Source organism: Rhipicephalus sanguineus, chromosome 10 (genome assembly GCF_013339695.2).
Source record: "Rhipicephalus sanguineus isolate Rsan-2018 chromosome 10, BIME_Rsan_1.4, whole genome shotgun sequence".
Classification (NCBI taxonomy): Eukaryota; Metazoa; Arthropoda; class Arachnida; order Ixodida; family Ixodidae; genus Rhipicephalus; species Rhipicephalus sanguineus.
The window spans coordinates 93,176,530-93,200,521 of record NC_051185.1 but is presented as its reverse complement, the minus strand read 5'-3'; the positions used below and the strand labels follow the sequence as shown (position 1 = coordinate 93,200,521).

At 47.7% G+C, this 23,992-nt stretch overlaps 1 protein-coding gene across 1 annotated transcript in view; it reads left to right on the top strand.

Annotated features, from left to right (window-relative positions):
- The first annotated feature begins 741 nt into the window (after positions 1–741).
- LOC119406596 (uncharacterized) overlaps positions 742–23,992 on the top strand; it is an 84,407-nt gene continuing 61,156 nt past the window's right edge. The window contains exons 1-2 of the mRNA XM_049420154.1: positions 742–1,164; positions 1,631–3,594. Coding sequence (XP_049276111.1) covers positions 1,012–1,164; positions 1,631–3,594 — 2,117 coding nt within the window. The 5' untranslated portion in view covers positions 742–1,011. The remainder of the gene's footprint in view (positions 1,165–1,630; positions 3,595–23,992) is intronic.

The window sequence follows — 23,992 nt, the reverse complement described above, 5'->3', positions numbered from 1 at the left end:
AGTTATGTGATATATCAAACTATTACAAGCTCTTGTTTATCGTCTTTGTTCAAGGTACCATAGAAACAGGGCCGATGGCGCAACTGTACAAACTGTACGAGTACACACAGGACCAATACAATCGAGTGTGAAGAAGAAGCATACGGCTTTCGCCCCCGAGTCGTCTTAGGCGAATGCATAGGCGACCATGCGGCTTTTTGTTTCTCGTTCCATCATACACATGATGACAGCTTATCGTTTATAGAAGTACCGAGCACAGATTAAAGGGACCCTGAAACGGTTTTGACGATTCTGTACGAACACATTTGGCCGGTAGAGCATGTCGTAAGGGTCATTTACAGACCGATTTAAGCTATGTGCGTAAACTGTGTAATTTATTGCAAGGCTTTAAAGCTGCGAATCGCCACCGATCACAACGGATCAGCTGTGATCCCCGCCCACTTCCAGTGCGTGTTGCACTGGAAGCGCGACGTCCAGATACGTCCAGACCACGTCACTGAACCTCCTGTGGGCAACGAGCGTCGTCTGCCTGTGTTACAACGTGCTCAGTCAACACCACCTAGACTTTTTTTCAAGGCCTCGGCAAGCCTCCGTCTCGACAGCGTGACGTCACTGCTGTGAGATTTGTGAGAAAGCAACGCTCGACTGGCTGGAGTCGGAATGGCTTGCGGCTTCTGTTCGCCAAATAGACAGACAATCTCTTTTGCTTCGAAACCAGTTTTCAGAAGGCAAACTGAAAGAAATTATTACCTACTATCTAACAAAAAGAGCTTTGCAATATTTTATCTTTCAAATGATGTACTTATTTACTTGATTTATTCACGCTTTAAGCATTTTCGTGCACAGCCGAGCGAAGTTGGCAGCGCATGACAGTGCGTCTGGCCACATTGATCTTACGTGCTCGCTCGCTCTGCTGGCTGTTGTGGTTGTAGGCTAGTGGCATTTTGTTACCGCTCACGCTGTTTTTTCTTTCTCTTGTGCTGTCGAGCATGGTTGGGTAAACTACGCAATATGCCTGGATGCTGCTGTGCACCGGGGTGCAACTCTAACTATGCTCATGGACCTAAAGCGCGCGTCTATCGGTTTCCGATGGACGCCGACCAACGAACCGCATGGACGAGAGCGATCCCTCGCAAGGATTTTGCGCCCACAAAGTACACTGTGGTAAGTGCGTTCTTTCACTTGTCGCAGGTGCCTACGCATGTATAAACTCACTCAGCTATGCTACTAAAAACCTTTCAATTTTCATTATTTGTGAGCTAAGCTTTCGAGGCACTTGCAGCATATTTTACGAAGGACATGAGACACGCAGTGTTAGTAATCGTGCTGTTTGCCTAATTTTTGTTTTCGCGCGACCAGCCTTAACAAACAGATACTTTCCTCGCAATCTCACGCACGCCTAGCTGATGACCTGAGTCGCTCTAAACGGACTGCAGCGCCTGATCGAATCCTATGAGAGTTAGATTTAATAAACAGCGCTCGCCTGTTGGGCCGCCTAACAAGGCATTGTTACTATAATAATGCCTAATAATGCAGCCACATTTTCTGATATGTAGTTTGCTAATGTCCACTAACTTTTTCTTGCTTGATTTTTGTGCTATAAGCTCTGTTTCATTTTTCTTTTTTTCAGGTGTGTGAGAAGCACTTTCTTACAAGTGATTTCGTGACCACTTCGACCTATCGAGATGAGAAAACCGGACGAGTACTTGAAGTTCCTCTCCAGCTGAGACGACTCAAGTCTGGTGCTATCCCGAGCCTATTTCCAAACTGCCCTTCATATCTTTCTCGTCCCACTACTGTTGTCCGGGAAGGCCCTGAAGAGAAGCGGCTTCGTCTAGAGGGAGAATCACTACAGGAGGCAATAAGGCAGTCCGTTGAAGCTCACGAAGAAGAGAAGAAAAAGAATAACATCAGTACTTTTGACGACTTGCTCATCGCTCTGACAAGTTTCCAGACAAACACCTTCTGGACAAAACTTGTTACTCACGACAAAGTCCTCTTCCTAAACTTCGATTCTCAAGAAGCTCCAACTGTGCGGTTTTCTGTAACAGTGTCAGCTGATTTGATCGTGAAAGTGTTTGTTGGTGACGTGCAGCTTAACAAGCTCGGGACCCTCGTGCTTCCTGTTTGTTTGTGTGATGTGCGGGAAATCGACAAGGTCCTTATTGCTGTGCAAAGTTTGGCAGGAAACTTCTCCGACAGTGAAGAACGCTTGCAGATTGTCTTGAAGAAGACAGTGGAAACACTGGAGGAACTAGCGTCACAAAGTTTCCCACACGAGTGGCAAGTAGAAGTTGTCAAGTTCGTAAAACAACAAGTCGGCATTTTACTGAGCCCAACTTCGAGATACCCTGCGGACTTGCTGGTATTTGCTAGCCTTGTGTTCACAATATCTCCCCATGCGTACAGATTTATTAGGTCCACATCAAAGTTCAAACTTCCACATCCCGACACAATTAGACGTGTCTGTGGGTCATACCGTGTGAACCCATGCTCTGAGCAACAAGATGCTTTATTTCTGTCGTATGCAAAGAGGTTGGCCGTAGGAATGGATGACCACGAAAAAACTGTGACGCTTGTCATGGACGAAATTCACCTGCAGCCATACATTGACTACAAAGGTGGTGGTCTAGTAGGAATGGCTAGAAACAGTCAAAACGCAGCAAAGACTGCATATGTGTTTATGATTCAAAGCCTCCTGTCGTCAAGCAAAGACGTAGTGCACATCCTTCCAGTGGCGAAAATAGATGCAATACAGCTGCATCAATTTCTTCGTGAGCTCATTAATGGGCTGGAGGCTACAGGATTTCGAGTAATCGCGGTTGTTTCAGACAACAACTCCATCAATGGGAAGGCAATGTCATTTTTTTCAGAGCCACGGAAGGTTGATACGGTCTACAAGCATCCATCAGACCAATCAAGACCACTGTTTTTTATTTTAGATTCTGTTCATGTTTTAAAATGCATACGGAACAATTGGCTTAACCAGCGTAACAGTGGTAAATGTATGTTTTTTCCTGACATCAATGGACTACCTGACAAGCCGTGCGTGCTAACAGCTTCATTCAACACGCTGCTGGAGCTTCATGAGAGAGAGAGAAATGAGTTTGTACGACTTGCTCCAACATTGTCTTTGAAGGCACTGAAACCTTCGAACTTAGAGCGACAAAACATGAAACTTGTTCTCAAGGTGTTTAACAGTTTCACAATCGCAGCTCTCAACAGTGCACAAGCAGCAGAACTGCAGCATGCCAAAAGCACGGCCGATTTTATCAGCACTGTCGTAATGTGGTGGCGCATAGTGAATGTTAAGACGCCGGATAAAGGGAGGCGCCTTCGAGATGACTTCCAAGAGCCCATAAAGGCAGTTTGTTGCCCCCAAGTCGAGTTTTTGAACAAAATAGTCAGTTGGCTCGACTACTGGAAAAGCCTCAAGCATGACACTGGTCATTTCACTCATGAGACGCACAATGCATTGCGTCACACGTCTCTTGCTCTTGTTCAGGTGACAAGCTACTGTCTTAAAGAGCTTGGATTCAAGTACGTTTTACTGGGGAAATTTCAGTCGGACGGCCTTGAGGACAGGTTTGGCAGGTACCGACAGTTAAGTGGCGCACAGTACCATATTTCCATACGGCAGATGTATGAAGCGGAGCACAAATTGAGGCTGCAGAAGGTCCTTGAGCTGCCAGAGAGTGACGAGATTCCTCTATGTGGTTCCAGTGATGAATTTCGTGATGCTTTAAAGCAATTCCAGATTGTAATTGGAGAAGAGGACATTGCTGCAAAGCAGCACACACTTCCAGCTACAACTTATGTCGCTGGTTATTGCGCACATGCTGCACTCAAGAAGCTTACATGTGCATTCTGTAAAGAGAACCTAGTTGTTGAGAGTAAGACTCTCACAATTGAGGCAGACGAGCTCATAACGAGTATCACAAGAGGTGGACTTAAGTTTCCCCAAGCTGTCGTTGTGAACGCCGTACTGATGATGAATATTGTTCTCGAGAAACTGACAAGTGAAAAACATGCAGCCAAATTTTATGGCTGTGAAAAGCAGAAAGAACTGCTTGTTTCAATGACAACACTTTTCCTTGAGTGGAATGAAGACTTTGATGTTTGTGACAATGGCCATATGCCGCATGTAGTGATGGGGTATATACTTAGTGCAGCAGCCAACACTTTGTTAAATAACCTTTGCAAACGAGAAAACAACAAGCTGTCTGAAGCCAAAGCAGCTAAACGGAAACTGAAGACACTCCAGGCGTAATTTCTCGCACATGACTGATAATGTGTCCTTTGTGTTTACAAAGCCAAATCGTTTGAGCTCCCAGATTTAACACCTTCAACAAGATCATTTTAAAAATGTTCTTAAAAGCTTTATCTCCACAATTTTTTTAAGTATTGTCACAAGTTCCGTTTTGCTGTGAACTTTACCTTTCTTTTGGCGCTCGAGCTGTTATGTGGAAGAATCATTTGAAGATTTAAATAAATCATATTTAACCCATTCTGTGTGTGTTCAACTACATGTACTGAAAATAAGTAAACAAAGTGTCGAAAAGATTTTACAAGTAATGTAATGTCTGCTTTATTTTACTTTTTATAAGAATATCGTATGTGAAAAACTTCGCATGAATCCTCGTTGAATGGTTTTATTTCATTGTTGGTTTGTTTTTAAAAGCATTTTATATAATAAAACATGCAGTCTTGCTTTGACAAAAATCTTCTGGTGCATTTACTAAAGCATGCAAAATAGACCCTCCAATGCCTTCAAAAACTGAAGGCTTTGTCGGGTTGTTATAACATTTACAGCTGTTGCTAACAAAAATTCCTTCTAGGCAGGCCCGTAGCCAGAAATTAATTTTCGGGGGGTGGGGCACCTGTTGAAGTCCTTAACAAACCCCTATTTTCACTATTTATTCTCGGTAAAACAGCCCCCTCCATCCGAATTTCGGAGGGGGGGGGGCTCCTACGCCCCCCCCCCCCTGTCCACGGGCCTGCTTCTAAGTGTAAATATCTGAAGAAAAAAAAATGCTACGAGTGCAACCGGGCCGCGGAACGACAAAACGCGAACGCGTGCCGGTCATTTGAGTGAAGCCAGCTTCCAGGCAGATCTCACACTGATGACGTCACGTAGGCCTGCGGAGGCCTTGAAAAAAGTCAGTCTAGGTGGTGTTGGCTCAGTGTTGACGTGAGCTGAGCGACAGTGTTTATCTCGAGGTTTCTTGGACAAAATGAATTGCCTTAGCCGTGTTGTGTACCACATATCTAGCAATTGGTGACTTGTAGGTGCGACATCGTGCAATGTTTGTGAGGCATCTGGCGAGCGGAATCCCTTCAGCTCGTCGCTGCAATGAGCGTCGCGCTCTCGCTACCCGTTCCACGCCACGATCTACATGTCTGCGGCTGTAACTTCACCCCTGAAGACACAGCCACATTGCCAGAGTTTACGCTTATCGGTGATCGTTCTGCAACTCTTTTTGTTTATCCGCATGCTTTTGCAGGTTGTCGCCGTACAGGAGAATAAGATAAGATCGACTGGTAGTGTGGCTGCACCTGTCGGAGAAAATATTAACCACTCCGCGAGCGGCGTGCTGCCACGCACACTGGGCCTCCGAGATTGCGCGCAACCTGTCGGCGCGCAGTATCGGAGGCCATGACTGGGCGAAGCTCAAACCGTCGAGTGCGCTTATGACAGCGCTGCGAACGCCGGCGATGCCAGCGTGTCTGTGAGTTGAGGGTGCAAGGCAGGGTGAGGAGGAGGGTTTATATATAATTGTCCGTTGTGGCCTTGGTACACGGTGCGTCGCTTAATTTCTGGTGCGAATGATTTAGGGATGCTCTTGCCTAAACGCTGACAAAACTTCAGAAAACCGTTTCAGGGTCCCTTTAAAGTGCCATTCTACGAAAAGTTCGAACCGCCCACTGTACTTTACGACTGGTAACCTTCGCAGCATCGTGCACTGTGAATGACGCCGTTCTTATCCTTCCTCTTCTTCTTTCTCCTCTTTTTAATTCTTCAATTACAGGGACATCCTCAAACCCTTGATGAATGGGTTCTTTGGCTGTTGCTTTTTAATTCCTGACCAGACGGATTCCTAATCCCCATCATCCCCATTTATTGGCTTTAGCCCCTACCACTAGAAGCTTTTTCGTGGCCCCATCTCGGACTCCGCGGAAATGCTGCTCTTCCCTGCAAGCTATGCAGTTGGCGTGACGCCAACTGCAGAACTGACGCTGTCCGCGGGCTTGCGGCCTGCGAACGGCTCGAACGCGCACCGCGCTCTCATCAGGTAAGCCATATACGCGTCGATGACTAGTGTTAGGCCTACCACTCGCAAAACCTACCTGGCACCCTCAGTTGGGCCCTCTCTAACACCCGTAGGATAGAGATTGTGCTAGGCCTCGTTAGGTACTCGAGCCTGTCTTCTGTCCTTTCGACGAGGGGCGGGGGGCATAATCAGCTTGATTCTTCATTTTTTCCTACAGTTTCTCGCCCGTAATCTAATGTGGTGCTTAAAATCCCTTCGAGCCTTTTTGAACTCTTATCCGTGTGCCCGTGCCCATTAAAATCGGGAACTTGCTTCTTCCATTTTATCTTTCAGTTCCAATCCTCCTTTCCCAGTGCAGGAAAGTCGGCCAGGTTATTCTCCCTGCATTTCAACTATGATTTCTCTCTCTCTCTCTCTCACTCTCTCTTTGACCTTCAGATAGGCCTACAGACATTTCGAGTATGCATGCTGAGAGCTTGTACATTAGACAATACGAAACGTAGAAAATGTGTTCGAATCCGCTAGCTCAGCTAGGAACGATTACGTGGGAAAGAGTAACACGCCCACCGAAGTAGTCACAAAGTGGCAGGTGACTTAATCTTGCTCCTTGGAGTTGCACATTTTCATAATATCTGCACGTTGACTGAAGCTTCCTCTGTAAAGGCGCTTGAAGGTGATTCGACGGTTTCTTGGACGTGTTACTAAGCATCGTTGTTAATGATAGGTTTCCGAAGACCTCCATGTTGTAACAATTTACTTCATTTGCAACGTATCTCACGGATATAGATCGTCCTTGCTCTAATTGCGAAAAAAAATAAATACGCAGCTTGCTTTAGGTCGCTCTAGGCTGGGTCACAGCAAAGGTGGTGGACGTCTTGCTGGTCTTGGCGTGGCTAGGCTTTTACCCTCTCTCCTTTCTCTCTCCCACCCCTTGTTGTATTATGCTATACATGTCTATGCTTGCTCTCTTTTTCCACTTTGTTTATTTCTATTCCTTTCCTTCTCTTCCTTCCCTTTCGTTCTTTCACTCTCGATTGCTCGCTTCCACTTTCTTTCTACCTTCTTCTCTCCCTCTCTCTATTTCTTTATCTCTCTTTCTTTGATTATCTCTTTTTCTCTTTCTTTCTATGCTATGCTTTACTCTCTACACTCCTCCTTTCCCTGCGCCTCAAACTCAAAGCACTCATCCTCACCCTCAGTTGCCTTTTCCAACCCTTTGCTATTCTTTACTACACAAGGTCATGCTATGTTCTGCTGGTACGCTGGACAGCGGAGTGGTTACGACGCTCGTCATTGAATCGTGTATACGCGGGTTTGAATATCGCCTCGCCATAATATTTTCTATGTCGCTTTCTTTTTCTCTTTCAGTACTCGTTCTCTCGCCCATCAGATTTATTGAATGCCTCGCCGGACAAATCGGCGCAAATGTTTTGGGAGCAAACAGGAAGAGGAAAAAGAGGACCAAGAGGATGAAGAAAGCGTGACAGTTCATGACAGTTCAATTTGACAGTTGACAGTTAACAGATGAATAAGCGTGACAGTTCAAATTTATATCATTCGACACACGTCATACCTTGAGCATAGTGGCTTTGATGTAAAAAAAGGAGGTATGGGATTCCTTATGCATCTGCCGAAGACGACTCGAAAAGCTAAAGCCATCTTTTTCTTCTAAACCGATGTCTTGGTCCTCCTCCGCCCTCCTTCGAAACCTTTATGCGCCTAACGCAGTTTCGGACTGCCTCGAGGATCGGAGGCATTACAAGCTTGCTTAACCTTTCCAGGCTTTGCAAGCCTCCATGATCGGCCCACCTTTGTCCAATCAACGATGTCCTGCGCTGGCGGCATCATTGACGTCACAAGGTGGCGTCATGAAAGACGAAAACGGTCAGTCGGGGAGGCATCAAAAGCTATTCGCCTTAATAATGCATGGTCGTCTCCGGCATTTGCCTTTTGCCGTTGCGGTGAAGAAGTTGAGTACGAAGCAGGCTCAAAGCACGCTTTGAAAGCGTGTCTCCAGGCGAACTCACTGTCGTTGCAGCACTCCCTTGGCTTCTGCCGAACCTGGGTACTGGTCGCGAGAACGTCGCGCAAGTGTACGAAGAGCCTTCAGGTATTTAGTCAAGGCCAGCAAGGGAACCCTATTGGAAAATGCAGTGGCACTGTCCCAGTGCCACACCTGTTTATTGGACCAGTGTTGCGCTAGGTTCCGGGGCGCTGGCACGCTGCACGAGGCACACTGGACGCTGGCGCACTGCACACTGGGTCACCCGTTACGGGCCGAAATCGGGCTTTTAAATTGTTTTTTGAAACTGTGGTCATATCGAGATTTATAATTAGGGCTGAAACGCGAGCGCTGCGACAAAAAAGAAAAAAAGAAAAAAAAACCTTAAAAAAGCGAGCGGGAGTCGAACCCACCACCACTACGCACCGTGCATCCTAAATATGACACGTTACCGCTGCACCACACCTGAAAGACGAGAGGTGGTCTTTTTTTTCTTCATGTTATAACTATTACCGGTAGCCAGCATTTTCATGTTTCGCGTTTAGAAACGCAAATTTCAGTCTCTTCGTGCACCCGAGAACCTAAGAGAAGGTAGTTAATTTGTTTGTCCTGTGCTGCCTAGGATCAGAACGTCTATTTGGCACGTTTTACAGCAAACAATATTAGCGTAACCGCAGATGTGTTGCGGCAATCGCACTGACTCGCTAAGCAGGTAGTCACACCTATGTAAAAAACAGTGTGCATCCGACCTGCACACTGAACACTTTTTCGTCAGCCGTTTGAACACATTTTCTGTCCTTTTTGTTTACGTTCCGCGTACTATACAGCCGCAGTAGTTCATCCTAGCCGAACCGATCGTTAGGCTTAGAGCTGTACTCCATGCGCCACTATCGCTGTGATGAACGTGGATGTTCATATACGAAGAATCTAATAACCGTCCAAATGCAGTTTCGATCATACCTGCCTCAAGCGGGGCCATATTTGCACCTTCAACTACATGAATCAGAAGCTAAAAACGCCGAGATTGAGCGTTACATTGGCTCACTGTTGCCGGTGACGTGCGGCTTTCAGGGGTACGAGCCCATATGCAAGGACTGGACTGGCTGCTAGAGTAGGTTGATGTTATTATCAGACTAATACTAATGTCATATTGTGTTGCGGATGATAAGTTCTTTCGATGCAGTTATATGAGCTAGATTCGCGACACTCGATCACACAACTCAGAGCAAGCGCACGCGCGCGCGATCCGCAGATGATTCCTTTAGTGTATGCGTACGTCCGTCTTTTAACAAAACTAAAGCTAGATATGTGTAGGACACCGAATAGAATAACATTTTCAAGTTATTCGATAAGTTTGTCTTATCGAATATCTAGAAACGTCTCGCGACCCAATACCAAAGCCTATAAGAATTCCACCCAGCGCATCCAGTTTTTTCCAATGTGCTGCCAGTGTTCCCAGTGCGCAGGCAGAGTCTGTGCAGCGTGACCAGTGCCTGCCAGTGCGCTGTAAGACACTGAACCACACTGTACAGTATTCCAAGTGTCTTTCAGCGCACTGGGCGGCACTGGCGACGCTGTACAGTCGGTCCCAGTGCCTCCCAGCGCGCTGTAGTACACTGAGACACACTGTACAGCGTTTCCAGTGCCACCCATTGCGCTGAAAGGCACTGGGGGGCACTGGCGACGCTGTTTTTTTTCGGACAGGGAATATACTAACTGCGAGACTGCCGTTGTCGTAGTAGCCGGCCATTTATCTGAAATGTGTTGTTTTAGATAAGTGGCTAAGGCAGCTGCGATTATCAGATTATCAGAGATTATCGGCCAATTATCAGACTTGAGTACCGACAATAGGTGCACATATCTACAAGGCTTGTTCTTGAAAGTCGATAACGACAGGTAATTCGATTAAGTGTAAGATTAGTTCTTCAATATGGTGGTTAACGCAGTATACATACTCAATGTACGAATGCCTAAAGGAGCCAAATGCGCAAGTGCGAACATAGATTGAGTGATCCTGAAAAGCCTCGGTGCTTGATCTGGTTAGATTGCTGAGTTCGGCGATCTATTCAAATCGCGTTAGTGGTAACCTGCGCGAAGAAAAAGAATTCAAAAATGAAATTAGGTTCCCGTTGTATCCTTTAGGCAAACGACTACGATAAAGAAGTTGTTTCGAACGGGGCCTTCGAAGTCACGGCTACGAATTCCTCACAAAACAAAGTGTAGGTTCAACCAGAAGAAGCCACGATAGCCATGGCGGCGAATGAATGAATGAATGAATGAATGGAACACCCACGCAGGAACTCCTTTGAGAGTTGCCTACGTGATGAGTACGCGTAGTGTTAGGTTGTACGTCTACAGGCGGCGTCGGTATGGCGCCTCTGATCTTCCAAGCATTTGTCAGCGTCTGACACACACACACACACACAGCATCCGCATCCCGGGACCACCGAAACGAGAGTTTGATATTAAGTTTTCGCGAAGTATAAATTTGTCCCAACGCATACAATCCTCCATGTCGGCTCTACATATTGTCCTGGAGAGAGGCTTTTAAAGGCGTACGCACCTGCATGCCAACTCAACGAGAGAACAATGTCCGTCATTACATCCCGCTGTACCTTAGGACGATCATCGCTATAAAGGAGTGAATGCAGAAAAAAAAGCAGGAGGCGAGCCTCAATCTTCGTTTTTTCGCATCACTCGTGTAGGCGCCGACGGTCAATTTTTGCGTTTTACGAGGCACCCAAGGCATTCGAATTAAAAATTCCGCACTCAGGCGAAGCGGCGCGCTGGCGGCGTGAGGAAAGGCTCACGCAAATATAGGACTCTGACAATGCCAAGTAGAACAAGCTGCGGTGTCCGGTCCGAACACCGCCGCGTGAACTGAATCGAGTGCGGCAGGCGCTCGGAGAATGGGCGGTGTCCAAGCTGACACTTCGGGTACCACGACAGAAAAGGCATAACAAAATAAGCGCTGATATACAACCGGAGAAGCGGATCTATAGCACAGTTCCCTCCGAAACGACGTCGGCGAGCAATCTAGAGAGCGGTGCCGTTTTCGGCTGATTTAATCACACATGTCGCTGCTCGCCGCGCCTTAACGTCCATTCTTTTGCGCCAAATTTTAAAGGCTGACGTCACTCGCAAACATCATCATTTGTGTTGCCACCGCCGCTGCCGATCACTTTTAGGGGCGAAGCTCCTCTTAGTCTAACCTTGTCACGTCTCCGTTGTCCGGCGTAACCACCTTTGCAAACTGCCCACTATGTCGTCCTTGCAAACATCCCATTACGACCCATCACCGATCCATTATTTCACCGGCCATAAAGCCGTTATAATGAAGGGGGAACGGAAGCCACCTTTGCAAACTGCCCACTACTTCGTCTTTGCAAACTGCCCACTCCTTCGTCTTTGCAAACATCCCACTACGACCCATCACCGATCCATCACTTCACCGACCATAAAGCCGTTATAATGAAGGGGGAACAGAAGCCACGTCTAGCTACCACTTACGATTAATAAATTTCTTGTATAAATATATACAGTGTTTGTCACGTCTTTGATGATGTACTGGGCTATCGCTTTGATTACTGCTGGGCGAAACCACTGAAGATTTCACGGTGTAACCATGATTGCTTCAGGAGCTTCGCCCAAGCTCTTCATCATTCACCCGTGGATATGCTGTGAATTTTTTTATGTTTGATGAGGCATCTAAGGCTTTCGCTTAATATAAAGAAAACAGACTGGCGGCCTAGTTAGTATATCGCATACAATAAGTCGAAAGCCTCAGATGCCTCAGCGAACGCGAAAATTGGCCTCGGCGTGGGCGTTAACACGAACGATGCAAAAAATCATCATCACGGCTTGGCCTTGCCCTTTGACGTCTTCATGACTTCTAATAAGGCTAAAATTTTGTGACATCGCTATGAGGACCCATAACGTGACGTGACGTGGTGAGGTCGTCACATGACCCCGTTGCTGGGTCAAACGTGCGCCTAAGGCGCGAAAGAAGTTCAAAACCAGGTGAGTTGCAGAAAACTTGCAATGCCTCCAATTATGGAGGCAGTGCAAAACCACGTTAGGCGCAGAAAGCTTTTCTAGGAAGTTGTTAGTGACGGTGAAAACGCTTATTGGGCCATATAAGACGGACAGGAAGTATGCTGGCACCAGCTGGTAGGGGACATTTCCTTACGAATATTAGGTGAAGGTTCCTAGTTCGGGACTCCCATGGCGGCGGCCGGCGCCCGCGCGCTCCCGACAAAGGCTTGTTGGCCTGTAAGCTGCGGCAGCCAAGCAGGGTCGCCGACCAGTTCACCCGGGTTGAGTTGGGGCGGGGGAGGATCAATACGTCAAGAGAAACAAAAAAAATCCAGAGATTCCTGTAGCGCTAATTTTGGTCTAATCCAGCGCAAAATCTGCGGTTAATGTAACGCTAATGCAGTTCTTGTGTAGGCCTTGGTGTAGTTCTAAATCCTGCGCTTAATGCAGCTCCACTGTCGGGATACCTGAGGAAGTGCGTAGCGCGGGCAACCCAGCGATTCCGTTGGCAATTGCGCCCTCTCTTGCGTGACGCGGGTAGCAGCCGGATGCTTCTGAAGCGTTTTTCGCGATTTTAGTTTAGTAAATTATTGGGAAATGTTGTTGGTAATGTCTGCAGTTTATATTATATTACACCTTATTAGCTTGTTCTGCACGGGTTTTGAGCATTCTAAGCCTTTTTAGGCCCAGTCTTGGCTACTGCGTGACCATGCGACACGAGACGGTGGATGGGCGACCAGCCGGGCCCCTATAAAGGGTTACACACCTAAAAGAAGAGACTTTCGCCGTCGACTCGTCTTAGGCGAGTGCATAAGACTTCCTGTGACTTTCTGAGAGTGCCACATAGAAATGCCGATTAATCGAAGAAACGCATGCAATGACAGTGATTAATGGCTGAGCCGGTGGATGGTCAGTCGTTAACATAAGTCGGCAAAAAATACATGGCTGATCCCTCTGTGTATACCACGAAAGTGAAACGTGTCTTCACAGACGTAGTTGAGCGTTTGTTGTGCATTCTTTCGCCCCAAGCGCGAAGGAATGACTGCTACAGCAACAAATTGTAATGTCACGCAAAGAACGGAAAGCAGCTCGAAACTTGCAATGCGCTCCTCAAGCAGAAAGGACACACGGAACATACACAGGATGAGCGCGAACTGTCACAGTTGTAACTCATTTCTGTGTGAGCAGCGCGCTTTCCGCAAAAGCGGCCGCTGCAGTGAGCGAAGTGACCTTGGTGCTCTCAACGCAAACTTGCGATGAGAGGTTAAGACATACAAGCCACCCGCCATCAAGATATATTGCGCGCACGAGTGACCACGCCCTGTAGAGGCGCTAGCTCATCCGCGTGGGGCGACGAGCTTTGAAGCGCGCTCTTCGAGCCCTTCGCGCCATCTCGCTCGTGATAACAAAAACACGCCGATGTACCACCGATCTCTGAGTACCGTCATCGGCAAACGTTGTATATAAATAGCTCGCCGTTAGCATGGCAAAGAGCGGGCCTTCTGTGACCGAATCGTTTTCGCGCCGCGTGCTGCGGAGCCAGAGGTCGTAAGTTCGACTCCTGGTGACGGAACTTTTTCTTGTAGTTTTTTTCTTTGCAATCTCTTAGTGTTTATATTTAATAACGTCATATTCGTGACGGAAATACGCCAGTGGAGCCGTGGTGGGGTCCGGCATAAAATACTTTCGTGCTACAAATGTGGAGCTCACTCAGACTCACTCATGGAATATATTGCTCTCAGAGCTCACTAGGACTCACACTCAGCAACATGTTCCTAAATCGGACACACCCGGACTCAGGCGCACTACAATATTTCTCAGCGGGACTCACTGGACTCAAAACTCACCAAAATATTATTCACTCGGACTCACTCAAACTCAGACCTATGGCTCTATTTTAGTCTGAGTGAGTCTGAGTGAGATGACTCGTTAGTCCGTTAGCGCATAATTAGCTTTTTCGAACATGGTGTCAACGCCAATATTTAGCGTAGTGGTCTATTAGCGCGTTTTGATCTCGCACCTTCAAATATGAGTTATCAGCGGTTGAAATCCAGTGAGGACATTTTTGTTGAAATAGAGGACTCACACGAGATATTTTTATCAAGAACTACCTATGAAAGAGTTTGCGAGACCCCACCCTTCGCGTCTGATCAATAAATATTGAGCTGGCATACGAACGCTAGTGCTTTGAAGTATCTGTGAGTCGAGGGGTGTGTAAACGTAACCCGACATAAGGCTAATATTCTTGCTGAAGTTGTTTAGATAGAACCATGGTCGAGAAAAATTGGGGGACTGACTGAAGAAGTATATTTTTGCTGAGGGCTTACTCGGACTCAGACTCACCGAAATTTTCCTCAGCCGGACTCGCTCGGACTCAACCTCACCAAACTGTTACTCACTCGAGCTCACTCAGACTCGCTGCTCGATCTGAGTCCGAGTGAGTCGACTCACGAGTGAGTTTGCCGACCTATGGTACTATGCCTTTGACGTTGTCGGGGAGTTGGGCGCCTTCTAGTGAATCGCCTGCCAACGTTCGGTATTCGATCACTCGTTTTGCGAGCGTTAAGTTTTCCAACAGCCACCTGCACGCCATCGAAGGTAATGTATTTCAACTTTTTCATTGAACACGCTGAGCCATGCAATTGCAATATCGCAACACAGTAGGGAGGATTCCAATTTATATGTCGACGAATATTGGAGAGCAGTGAGATATTCTCACCACGTGTTAATCCTGAAATGAACCTCATCGACACGTTGTGCGTGGAGCCAAATGATCAAGCGCACACCTAGCTTCCGCCACCTGATAATCCTCTCTGTTCCATCTGGTTAAGTCGGTGAGTTGGGATGTCTATTCAACTAGGTTTGCTTATAACGTGCAGAATGAAAAACACGGCAAAAATGGCACTAAGTTTCCATTTATCTTTTAATCAAACGACTGCAACATAAAGAAATGATTGTAACGGTTCCGTTTAAATGTCTGCTCCAAATCCCTGACCAAGCAAAGTAGCAGGTTCAACCAAAAGAAGCCACAATAGCCATAGCAACGAACTAATGAATGAATGAATGAATGAATGAATGAATGAATGAATGATGAATGAATGAATGAATGAATGAATGAATCAATCAATCAGTGAAAATCTACGCGGAAGCTTTTTTGCTGGTTGACTAATGGATGCGTAAGCGTGTATCTTTATTGTGGGTCACACCTTTCCGCAGAACAATGTTTCCAGGCAGCATCGCTATGGCGCCTATTATCCTCCTAGCATGGGTCAGCGTGTTGAAGGGCCCCACTGCAGCGGCATCCCATGACCGGCGAAACGCAAGTTCGGCGTTAAGATTTCGCGAGGTACAAAACAATGTTAATGTGTACAATCCTCCATGTCAGTTTTACATCTTGTCCTTGAGAGAGAGTTTCAAATGCTTAAGCACTTCAATGCCGACTCAGCGAGAAAAACTCTCCCTTCGTCCGTTTCTCTGCCACGTAGGGCGATCGTGCACTCCAAGAAAAAAAAAGAGCATGTGCGACTCCTTTCGTAGGTCCCGACTTGCCACGTATGACTCTCTTTAAAGAGACACGTTAACTCTCTCCTGGGTCACACGACACTCCGAAGAGAGTACGATGGTCCCCAGACAGAGTTGACTTGCCTCTTTAAATTGAGTCATATACGTGGCAAGTCAGGACTCTCCGATGGGAGTCAAAGAACTTGTTTAGTTCTTAGAGTGTGGTTATAAGGAAGTGAATGTAGAAAAAAAAGTCACAGTTTCGGCGCAAGGGCGAAGCAATGAATGCGATAGCAAGAAACTAATGCTATACGAAGTGAGGCTCGCCAATGGATACTCTCAGCTTGAACAGCGCTCCTGTTGCAAAGGCGGCCGAAGCAGCGAAGGAAACTAGCGTGCTTCAAGTGTCGAGCTGTGACACTTGATAGTTCGCGCTCATCTTCTGTTTGTTCGTTTAGCGGCGTTCCTTGAGCTCGAGTGACTTTCGTACGCTCCGTAGAGCGCGGACATCACGGTGAAAGCTCGAAACATCCCTCTTCCCCTCACCACGTGAAAACCGCGCGAGCAGACCGCGGAAGGGCAAGGTTCTCCCGGCGCAAATATAAGAAGAAGCGAGCGAGCTCGCCGACGACTTTTAAATCCGCCAGTCGCTCTCCTCGCGCCATCTCGCTGGTAATGAACAAACGTTTATAAGCGCCTGCCGTCTCTGAGTCCTGCCAGCGGTAAAGGGTGTGTATATAACGCTCGCCGTTAGCTACCTGAAGGATCTGTGCTTTCTGGCGTAGTGGTCAGCGCCACGCGCTGCGGAACGACAGGTCGCTGGTTCGATTCAGCGCTTCGTAAGCATTTTTCTGATTTATTTTTCTTTGGGACTCTGATATATATATATACCTACTTATGCATATGCGGTGAATGACGGCGACGGCAAAATCCAGCCGACTGTCCATATTATTGCTATCGCAATAAAAAATTGGCATCTGCGTGCTCCGCTGCAAATGCCGTGTAAAGACGATAGAGGAGGCGCTGCGTGAGATATGGACGCCATCTGGCAATACGTCGGGAAACATGAACAGAGCGTTTCCTTCCTCTGTGGCAGAGGGCGTTCGTCGGCGTGCATAGCGTGGCATTTTCAGCGCAGCCGCATGGCCGCATTTTCAGCGCAGCTGAAGAAATGGAGTCTCTATAAGTATGTATCTATGTATTTTCTAGTAAAGGAACACCCCACCTAATACTTACGCAGTGATGTTGCGCCTCAGGTATGCGTAATGTTTATTTTTGATCGACAATGTACACAAGGGTGAACCTAGCCACAAGTTCAAGTTGGCTGGCCCTAAAGCAAGTGGTTCAACTTTGGCCGGGTGGCGGAATCGGGTGACAGACAAAGAAAGACAGGCAGATAGACACACCAAAATTTCTGCCCTTAAGTTCCCCAAGAAAGACTATTGTCTTTAAAAGCTGAAGGTGACCCTTATTCTTCAATTAGCTGTCTGATAGTGGCATTCATACGTCGGAGTTCGTGTGCGCTAGTTTATTCCTTGTGTTAACTGCGCTTTCCATGCGTTTGCCGAAGAGGCCACGTAGAAAGAAACGCGCGGTTGAGATCTCCCGCCAGGTGCCGCAGCGATCCAAGTTGCTCGAAGAAAAGCGTCCGCTCTTTCAAAGAATCCACTCGATTATTCTTGGCTCATTCCATGCCAAGTGCCCCAGACCGTGGCGCTCGCACATGATGATGTTTTGCATCACTCGTGTTAGCGCCGACGCGAGGTACCCCGACGGTCAGTTTTCGCGTTTGATGAGGCATCTAAGGCGAATAATATTTCCTTAATGTTTCCCGCCGCCTCCGGCGTTTCCCTTTTGTTATTGTTGCGGTGAAGAGCAATGTTGCGGGGAAGCCTTCGACGCAGGCTGAAAGAGCCCTTTGAAATCTGGTGTCTGCAGGCGAACTCAGTGTCGTTGCTGCAATCCATGGGGTTCTCCCGAACCCCGAGTACTGGTTGCGACATCCTCACGCACATGTACAGAGAGGCTTCCATTATTTGGTCAATGCGAGCGTAGAACTGTTGAAGTACGATATTGCCGTCGTATTAGCCCGCCATTTTAGATGCGAGGTATCTCATGGCGGAGTTCAATCCGGTGGTGGTGGGTGGTGGTGTGCGGCGTGACCACCCCGACTGCGAATGCGCGTACCCTCTCCACTCATCCTCTCCCGCTCTCCACCGGCCCTCCCCTCTCCCTTCCCCCTCTCCACTCCCCCTCTCCCCTCCTCCTCTCAACTTCCCCTCTCCACTTCCCCTTTCCCATCTCCCGCTACCCTTCCCCTCCCCCTTTCCACTCTTTCCTCTGCAACGCGGGCTAGACCACTGACCTCCATTAAAAGGCTGGACGGCGCATCTCCGCTCTGCGAGGCGGGCGCTTGTGAAGCCACCGGAAGGTCCCCTGTTTGTCCCGGAAGCTGGCGTCTTCTGTCCGTCTCAGTCACGCAATTCAAATATTCTCGGGTGGCAGTTGTTGTCATGCTCGTTTTTCTTTTTTATTTTCTCAAACTCTGCGACTACGCCTCACTTTAGACGCCGACGAACGCTACACGAAAGATGACAGACGCCGTGCCGACACCTCCCGAATACGGCGGAGGGCTGCAACGTACAAAATGCGTAAAACGTAATGCAACTTTGAGGTACTTACGCGTGAAATGTCTTCCCTGACGATTTTTCCGGTCGATTCGTACAGTTTACTGCGCTACAAGCAGGTATTTCTTTAACAAAGAAGAGAAAAGGTCTTTTCCGGGAGAAAAACGGCGGCTTCCGGTGGCTTCACGCCCGCGTGCTCTAGGCGCCATCCAGCTCCTCCTAGTGGAGATCAGTGGGCTAGACATGCCGAAATTCCCCCCTGCGCAACGCCGTGATGAGCACCAGCGCATGCGCGTCCCCTCCCCCTCTCTCTCTCTCCTCTCCTACGCTTCCCCCCTCTCGCATGCCTGTAAACCGCGTTCCCCGCTCGCCCTGTGAGAATTAACGACCAGGCTAGAGGGAAGACAAGACGCGCGTAGCATTCCTCTTCGCGTTCCACGACGCGAGGTCGGTAGCATGCCCAACGAACGCCAACGGAACGCGATCGTGCAAGTGCTCCGGCTTCGCATCGCTTCATGGTCCCCTTTAGCGGGAGATGGTGTAACTTTTGTTGCTGTTGTTGTTGAAACGGTATGCTCCTTTTGTCGCTTAACGTCCATCACTGTCACCAATAACCTGGTCCATCGATCTGCGTACGCGAAGCAGCCTTTGATAATTTGTTTAACTTATAATCGAGGGCACTAAAAGCGCCGCGCGTTTGGCGGCAGTCACGTGGTATTTGTTTTTAAATTTGCGCGCTTTAAAAAAGGCCGGAAAAAAAATTCCGAGATAGCACTGAAGCCAAGATAGCACCGCACGGGAACTTTTGGAAGCCTTTTTTACCTGAACTAGAGGGAGCGCGTGTGTTAGCCAGTCGTCTGTTTCCTTATTGCATGGTGAAAAGAGATTCTTGCGTGGCTTGTTGTGAAATGACAGTGAACATGCGATTAGAGTTGTGACCACGTGATTGATGGCATATATTGTTGGCACGACGAAAAAAATAAAGGTAGTGGAATGTTTGCGCTCGTCCGAGTCTCCTGAGTCCGTCTTTTATGTGGGTGCGCATCAATATTTTTACCTTCCAAAAAATTAGGGAGGGGAGTTATCTTAACATAAATTAAAAATTCGATGTTCCTGAATAAGCGCTACAACTTCTGTATTAAAAACTTTTCGCTATGGTTACTAATTAAAATGTTCATTAAGCAATCTTTGTTAATTGCCGAGCTTGGCCGACTGGAAAAAAATAATCTGACGTGCTCTATATGGCTCAGAAGTATACTGCGCTAATTGGAGACACGTAGCGCCTATGCTTAATTTTTCATACTTGGTGATTTTTAGATGATACCAATCAGTCAGTCAATCGATCAATCAGTCAAATCAATCAATCAGCTAGTATTAGCGCCACCCTGCATTGCACTGTACGGGTGGGTGGTTAAAAGCTTTCCATCCATTACAATGGCTCAAGTACCACAGCCATGATTTTTCTCTGCCAGCCTCAGCATCCACGCATGTACACAGTGACTCACAGATGTTTATGGGCCACATCGCGTCTCCGTAGAAGAGTGAGTAACGGCAGAGTGCGTGCTTCCCTACTTCACAAAAATATAGTGACTTAGGGTGTTGTGTGTACCTCACAGCTGCACTTGCCGCAGTCGCCACAATAGAGATTACAATGGACTCTTAGAAAGGCCCCTCGTCTAGCTTTCGCTATCGCTGTGCTGCCTGTTACGCGCAGGCCTGGCGTTCTCTCTTCCAAGCATATCGTCACGAACATAGTCAATCTAATATGGAGAAAATGTCTTTAAAATTTCACCATTTCCCACCATCTCCCATGTGGGGATGCCAAGGAGCGCATGGGTCGACTTAATGTTCCGTTCATCATGGGCATCTTGGCCGATGTTAACGCGTCCTTGCATGTGGAGCACAGCACGAGTTCACTGTAGTTGCTGTTGCTGTCACTCGTCCCGAACTCTTGTTGGAGCACGCCACGCGGGTTCATCGCGCGTCTGCAGAATCTCGTTCCCCGACGCCATCACGTGGTTGCTGAGAGAGTGTAAGGGGGAGAGGCCACAGCGCCTTACCAAGCACAGGCCCGAACGCGCTAGCGCGTGCCAGCGCGTTCTGACTAGGATGCAACGCGTTGGTTCATCGCGCGTCTGCAGAATCTCGTTCGCCGACGCCATCACATGATTGCTGAGAGAGTGTAAGGGGGAGAGGCCACAGCGTCTTACTGAGCCTTTTACACAGGCCCGAACGCGCTAGCGCGTGCCAGCACACGTGGTTTTGTCTGCGTTACGCCAAGCTAGGACAGCATACAGCAGCTTGGGCCCCTAAAGTGATCTGCACGTATTATCATCAAGGCGATCGCAGAACAAGATGAAGAAGACTTCTCCTTGGCGCGAGCGCGCGCTCTGCACATATCATCATCAAGGCGGTCGAAGAAGAAGACTTCTCCTTGGCGCGAGCGCGCGCTCTGCACGTATCATCATCAAGGCGGTCGAAGAACAAGACGAAGAAGACTTCTCCTTGGCGCGAGCGCGCGCTCTGCACGTATCATCATCAAGGCTGTCGAAGAACAAGACGAAGAAAACTTCTCCTTGGCGCGAGCGCGCGCTCAATATATTACAGATGGCTATAGTAGGTTTTAGAAAGCGGACGGTCGCCAATGGAATTACGGATAAAGCCCAGCGCGAAAGCCGCTTTGTATCTAAAAAACAAAAAGTGATGGTTCTGCTTCAAGGTAAGTGTAATATTGGATAAGTACGGCATGGTATCATAGTCTAACATAATATAAGGGTGAACTAGCTATAAGGATAATTACTTAAATATTGATTAAGCTCATTGAAAGACTGTAAGACTTGGGATTGCTGCGGTCACGCGTTTTTTTTTTTTCATCGTGGCCTCTGGGATACGCTTTGACGACCCCGGAAACATTAGGTCAATACAATGAGTACACCAGAGGACTCAAACGCCGACGTACGACTTCCACTACCGGAGACCTAAGTCCAGGATTACGGTCAAGTCCAGAATTCTTTTTTTTTGCGTGAGGAGATGCATCGCAAAAAAAGAACGGTTGAACTCTCCGCCACAGGAATCGGTATAACACAAAAGTAAAACGTGTGCTTACAGAAGTAGTTGCATCTTTACTGTAAATTGATATAAGAGAGCTAGCTCAATGTCTCCTGGTGTTTGACAGCTACAGCTCCGTTTAACGTGCATGCACCCAAGTTGACGCTTGGAGGCACAGCTACGTCCCGACGACTAACGTGCATGATCAACCATTAGACAGACCTTTGTGGTAGCTGTAGTAGTTACCTGTTAGAGCGTAATCAGAGAAAGCGGTGTGAGAAAACTGTTTTCGATGTGGAGAGAACCACGCCGCCAATGCTTGCCCATTCCGGAAGTACCGCTGCCGTGCTTGTCACCGACTGGGACACCTAGCTAGGTGTTGCCAAACGCCAAGGGCGATACAAACTGTGAAAAACAGCACCGATGATACGGAAGCACACAGTGGCGGTGACGTACTGCTGCAAAATATCTTTTCTTGTTAGGATAGGAGCCATAGCTACACGGTGAACGGTAAAGTGGTCGGAAAAAATGTGCAAATGCAAATCGATACTGGGGCGTCTGTTTCAATCGTGCCAGAGAGTTCTTATAAAAAATGTTGGCCTGATTTGCCTCTGACTCCGTGCACCTTCCGGTTGAAGACGTGTGGAGGCCTCTCCCTAAAAGTTGTAGGTCAGTGTAAAGTGTGTGTTGAGCATCACGACCAGAAAGCGAATCTACCAATTGTGGTGGTACGAACAACGCAAAAATGCGAAACGTCGCTACTCGCTCGAGATTTGCTGGAGGCGCTAAAACTAGACTGGACAATCGTGTGGAGTATCATTCTTGATAAAGCGGTGACACTGATCGAAAAGTTTGCGGAAGTGTTTGAACCAGCACTGGGATTATTCAGTGGCATTCCGGTCAAGTTGATCTTGAAAGACGGCGCGGTACCGGTTTTCTGCAAGGCGCGGACGGTGGCTTTCGCTTTGCGAGACGCCTTTGCACAAGAGTTACAGTCCTTGTTAGAAAGGGGAGTGCTAGTCTCCATTCAGCAGAGCTGCTGGGCAAGGCCCCTTGTAGTAGTTTTGAACCCAAATGGCATGGTCCACATCTGCGGTGATTACAAAGTGACTGTGAATCCTCGCCTGCGGACTGACCATTACCCACAACCCGTAATGGAAGACATCTTCGTAACCTTGCATGGATGTAAATACTTTAATACTTTACGGTATTGGATCGTTCTACAGCTAATCAGCAACTACAGCTAGACCAGGCTTCGCAGTCACTTGTGACAGTAAACACGCGCATGGGACTAAGTACATGGGACTGCCGTACGGAAATACCAGTGCCCCAGCAATATTTCAAGCGGTCATGGATAAAGTGTTCAAGGGTTTGGATAGAGTGTCATGCTATCTCGATCACGTCATCATAGCAAACACTGGAAGAGTGCTTACAAGAAAAACGCCAGGCCTGCGCGGAAAGCGCAGCACAGTCACAGCGAAGGCTGGAAGAGCGGCATTTCTAGAGCCCGTTGTAAACTCTCTTGGGGCTACTCATGCAAGTACGCTAGCAAGGTATCCACTACGATACAAATCACAATATTTGTGAAGTTGGGAAGCACCTACAACGACATTATTCATCAATGTGCGCAGAAGCGAGGTTCCAGCTACACATATGTAAGGCATTATGTGCACTTTGTTTACGTGACGACTGATGACGATGAAGAATTGTGGCTCAGCCCTTGTAATGGGTTGGAAGCTTTAAACGGCTCACCAGTTACGTAATTCGCATTATGTGACGCCCGGTCGCTATTTCACTCTCCCACCATGCAATATAACATACGTTGACGCGAGAAAGAGAGACAGAGAGAGGAGGGAAGAACCTTATCGAGACCCTGAGGAAATGGATGATGGCCTTATGGGATTCCTTGGCAACCAATACATGTGCACTTGCGAGGAACCCACTACGCTATACCTCATCATAATTTGTGTGTCATAGGGAAACAGCCAATATACCATTTTTAGTCATTCAACGGAGAGCCGTGGTACCCGCTAAAAACATGTAAAGCATTATGCGCACTTTGTTGGTGTCGTGCCTGATGACGATGAAGAATTATTTCAGAGCCCCTTGTAATGGGTTGGAAGCATCCAACAGCCCACTCGTTGCTCAATTCGCATTGTGTGACGCCTGGTAAAAGAATTCGCGTTGTGTGGGGCGTGGTTGTTATTTCACTCTTCTACCACCCTAAAGTGCATATGTTAATGTGGTTCCTTCTGGACATAAAACCTCTATAGCGTCTTCTTGCTAGGCAGTTCCAAGCACCGGCATGGCTCTGAGGTACAACACTGGGCTCCCACGCAGAGGGCCCAGGTTCGAACCCCGTTCCATCCTGGCCATTTTTTCTTATATTACGTTTTTTTTCTTATTTCGAGCGATAGTGGTTACGGACACCGGCGGCGGCGGCGGCGGACAACTACGGCGCCACAAAAACGGCCGGTGAAATGCTCATAACAGCTTTCGCTGTAAAA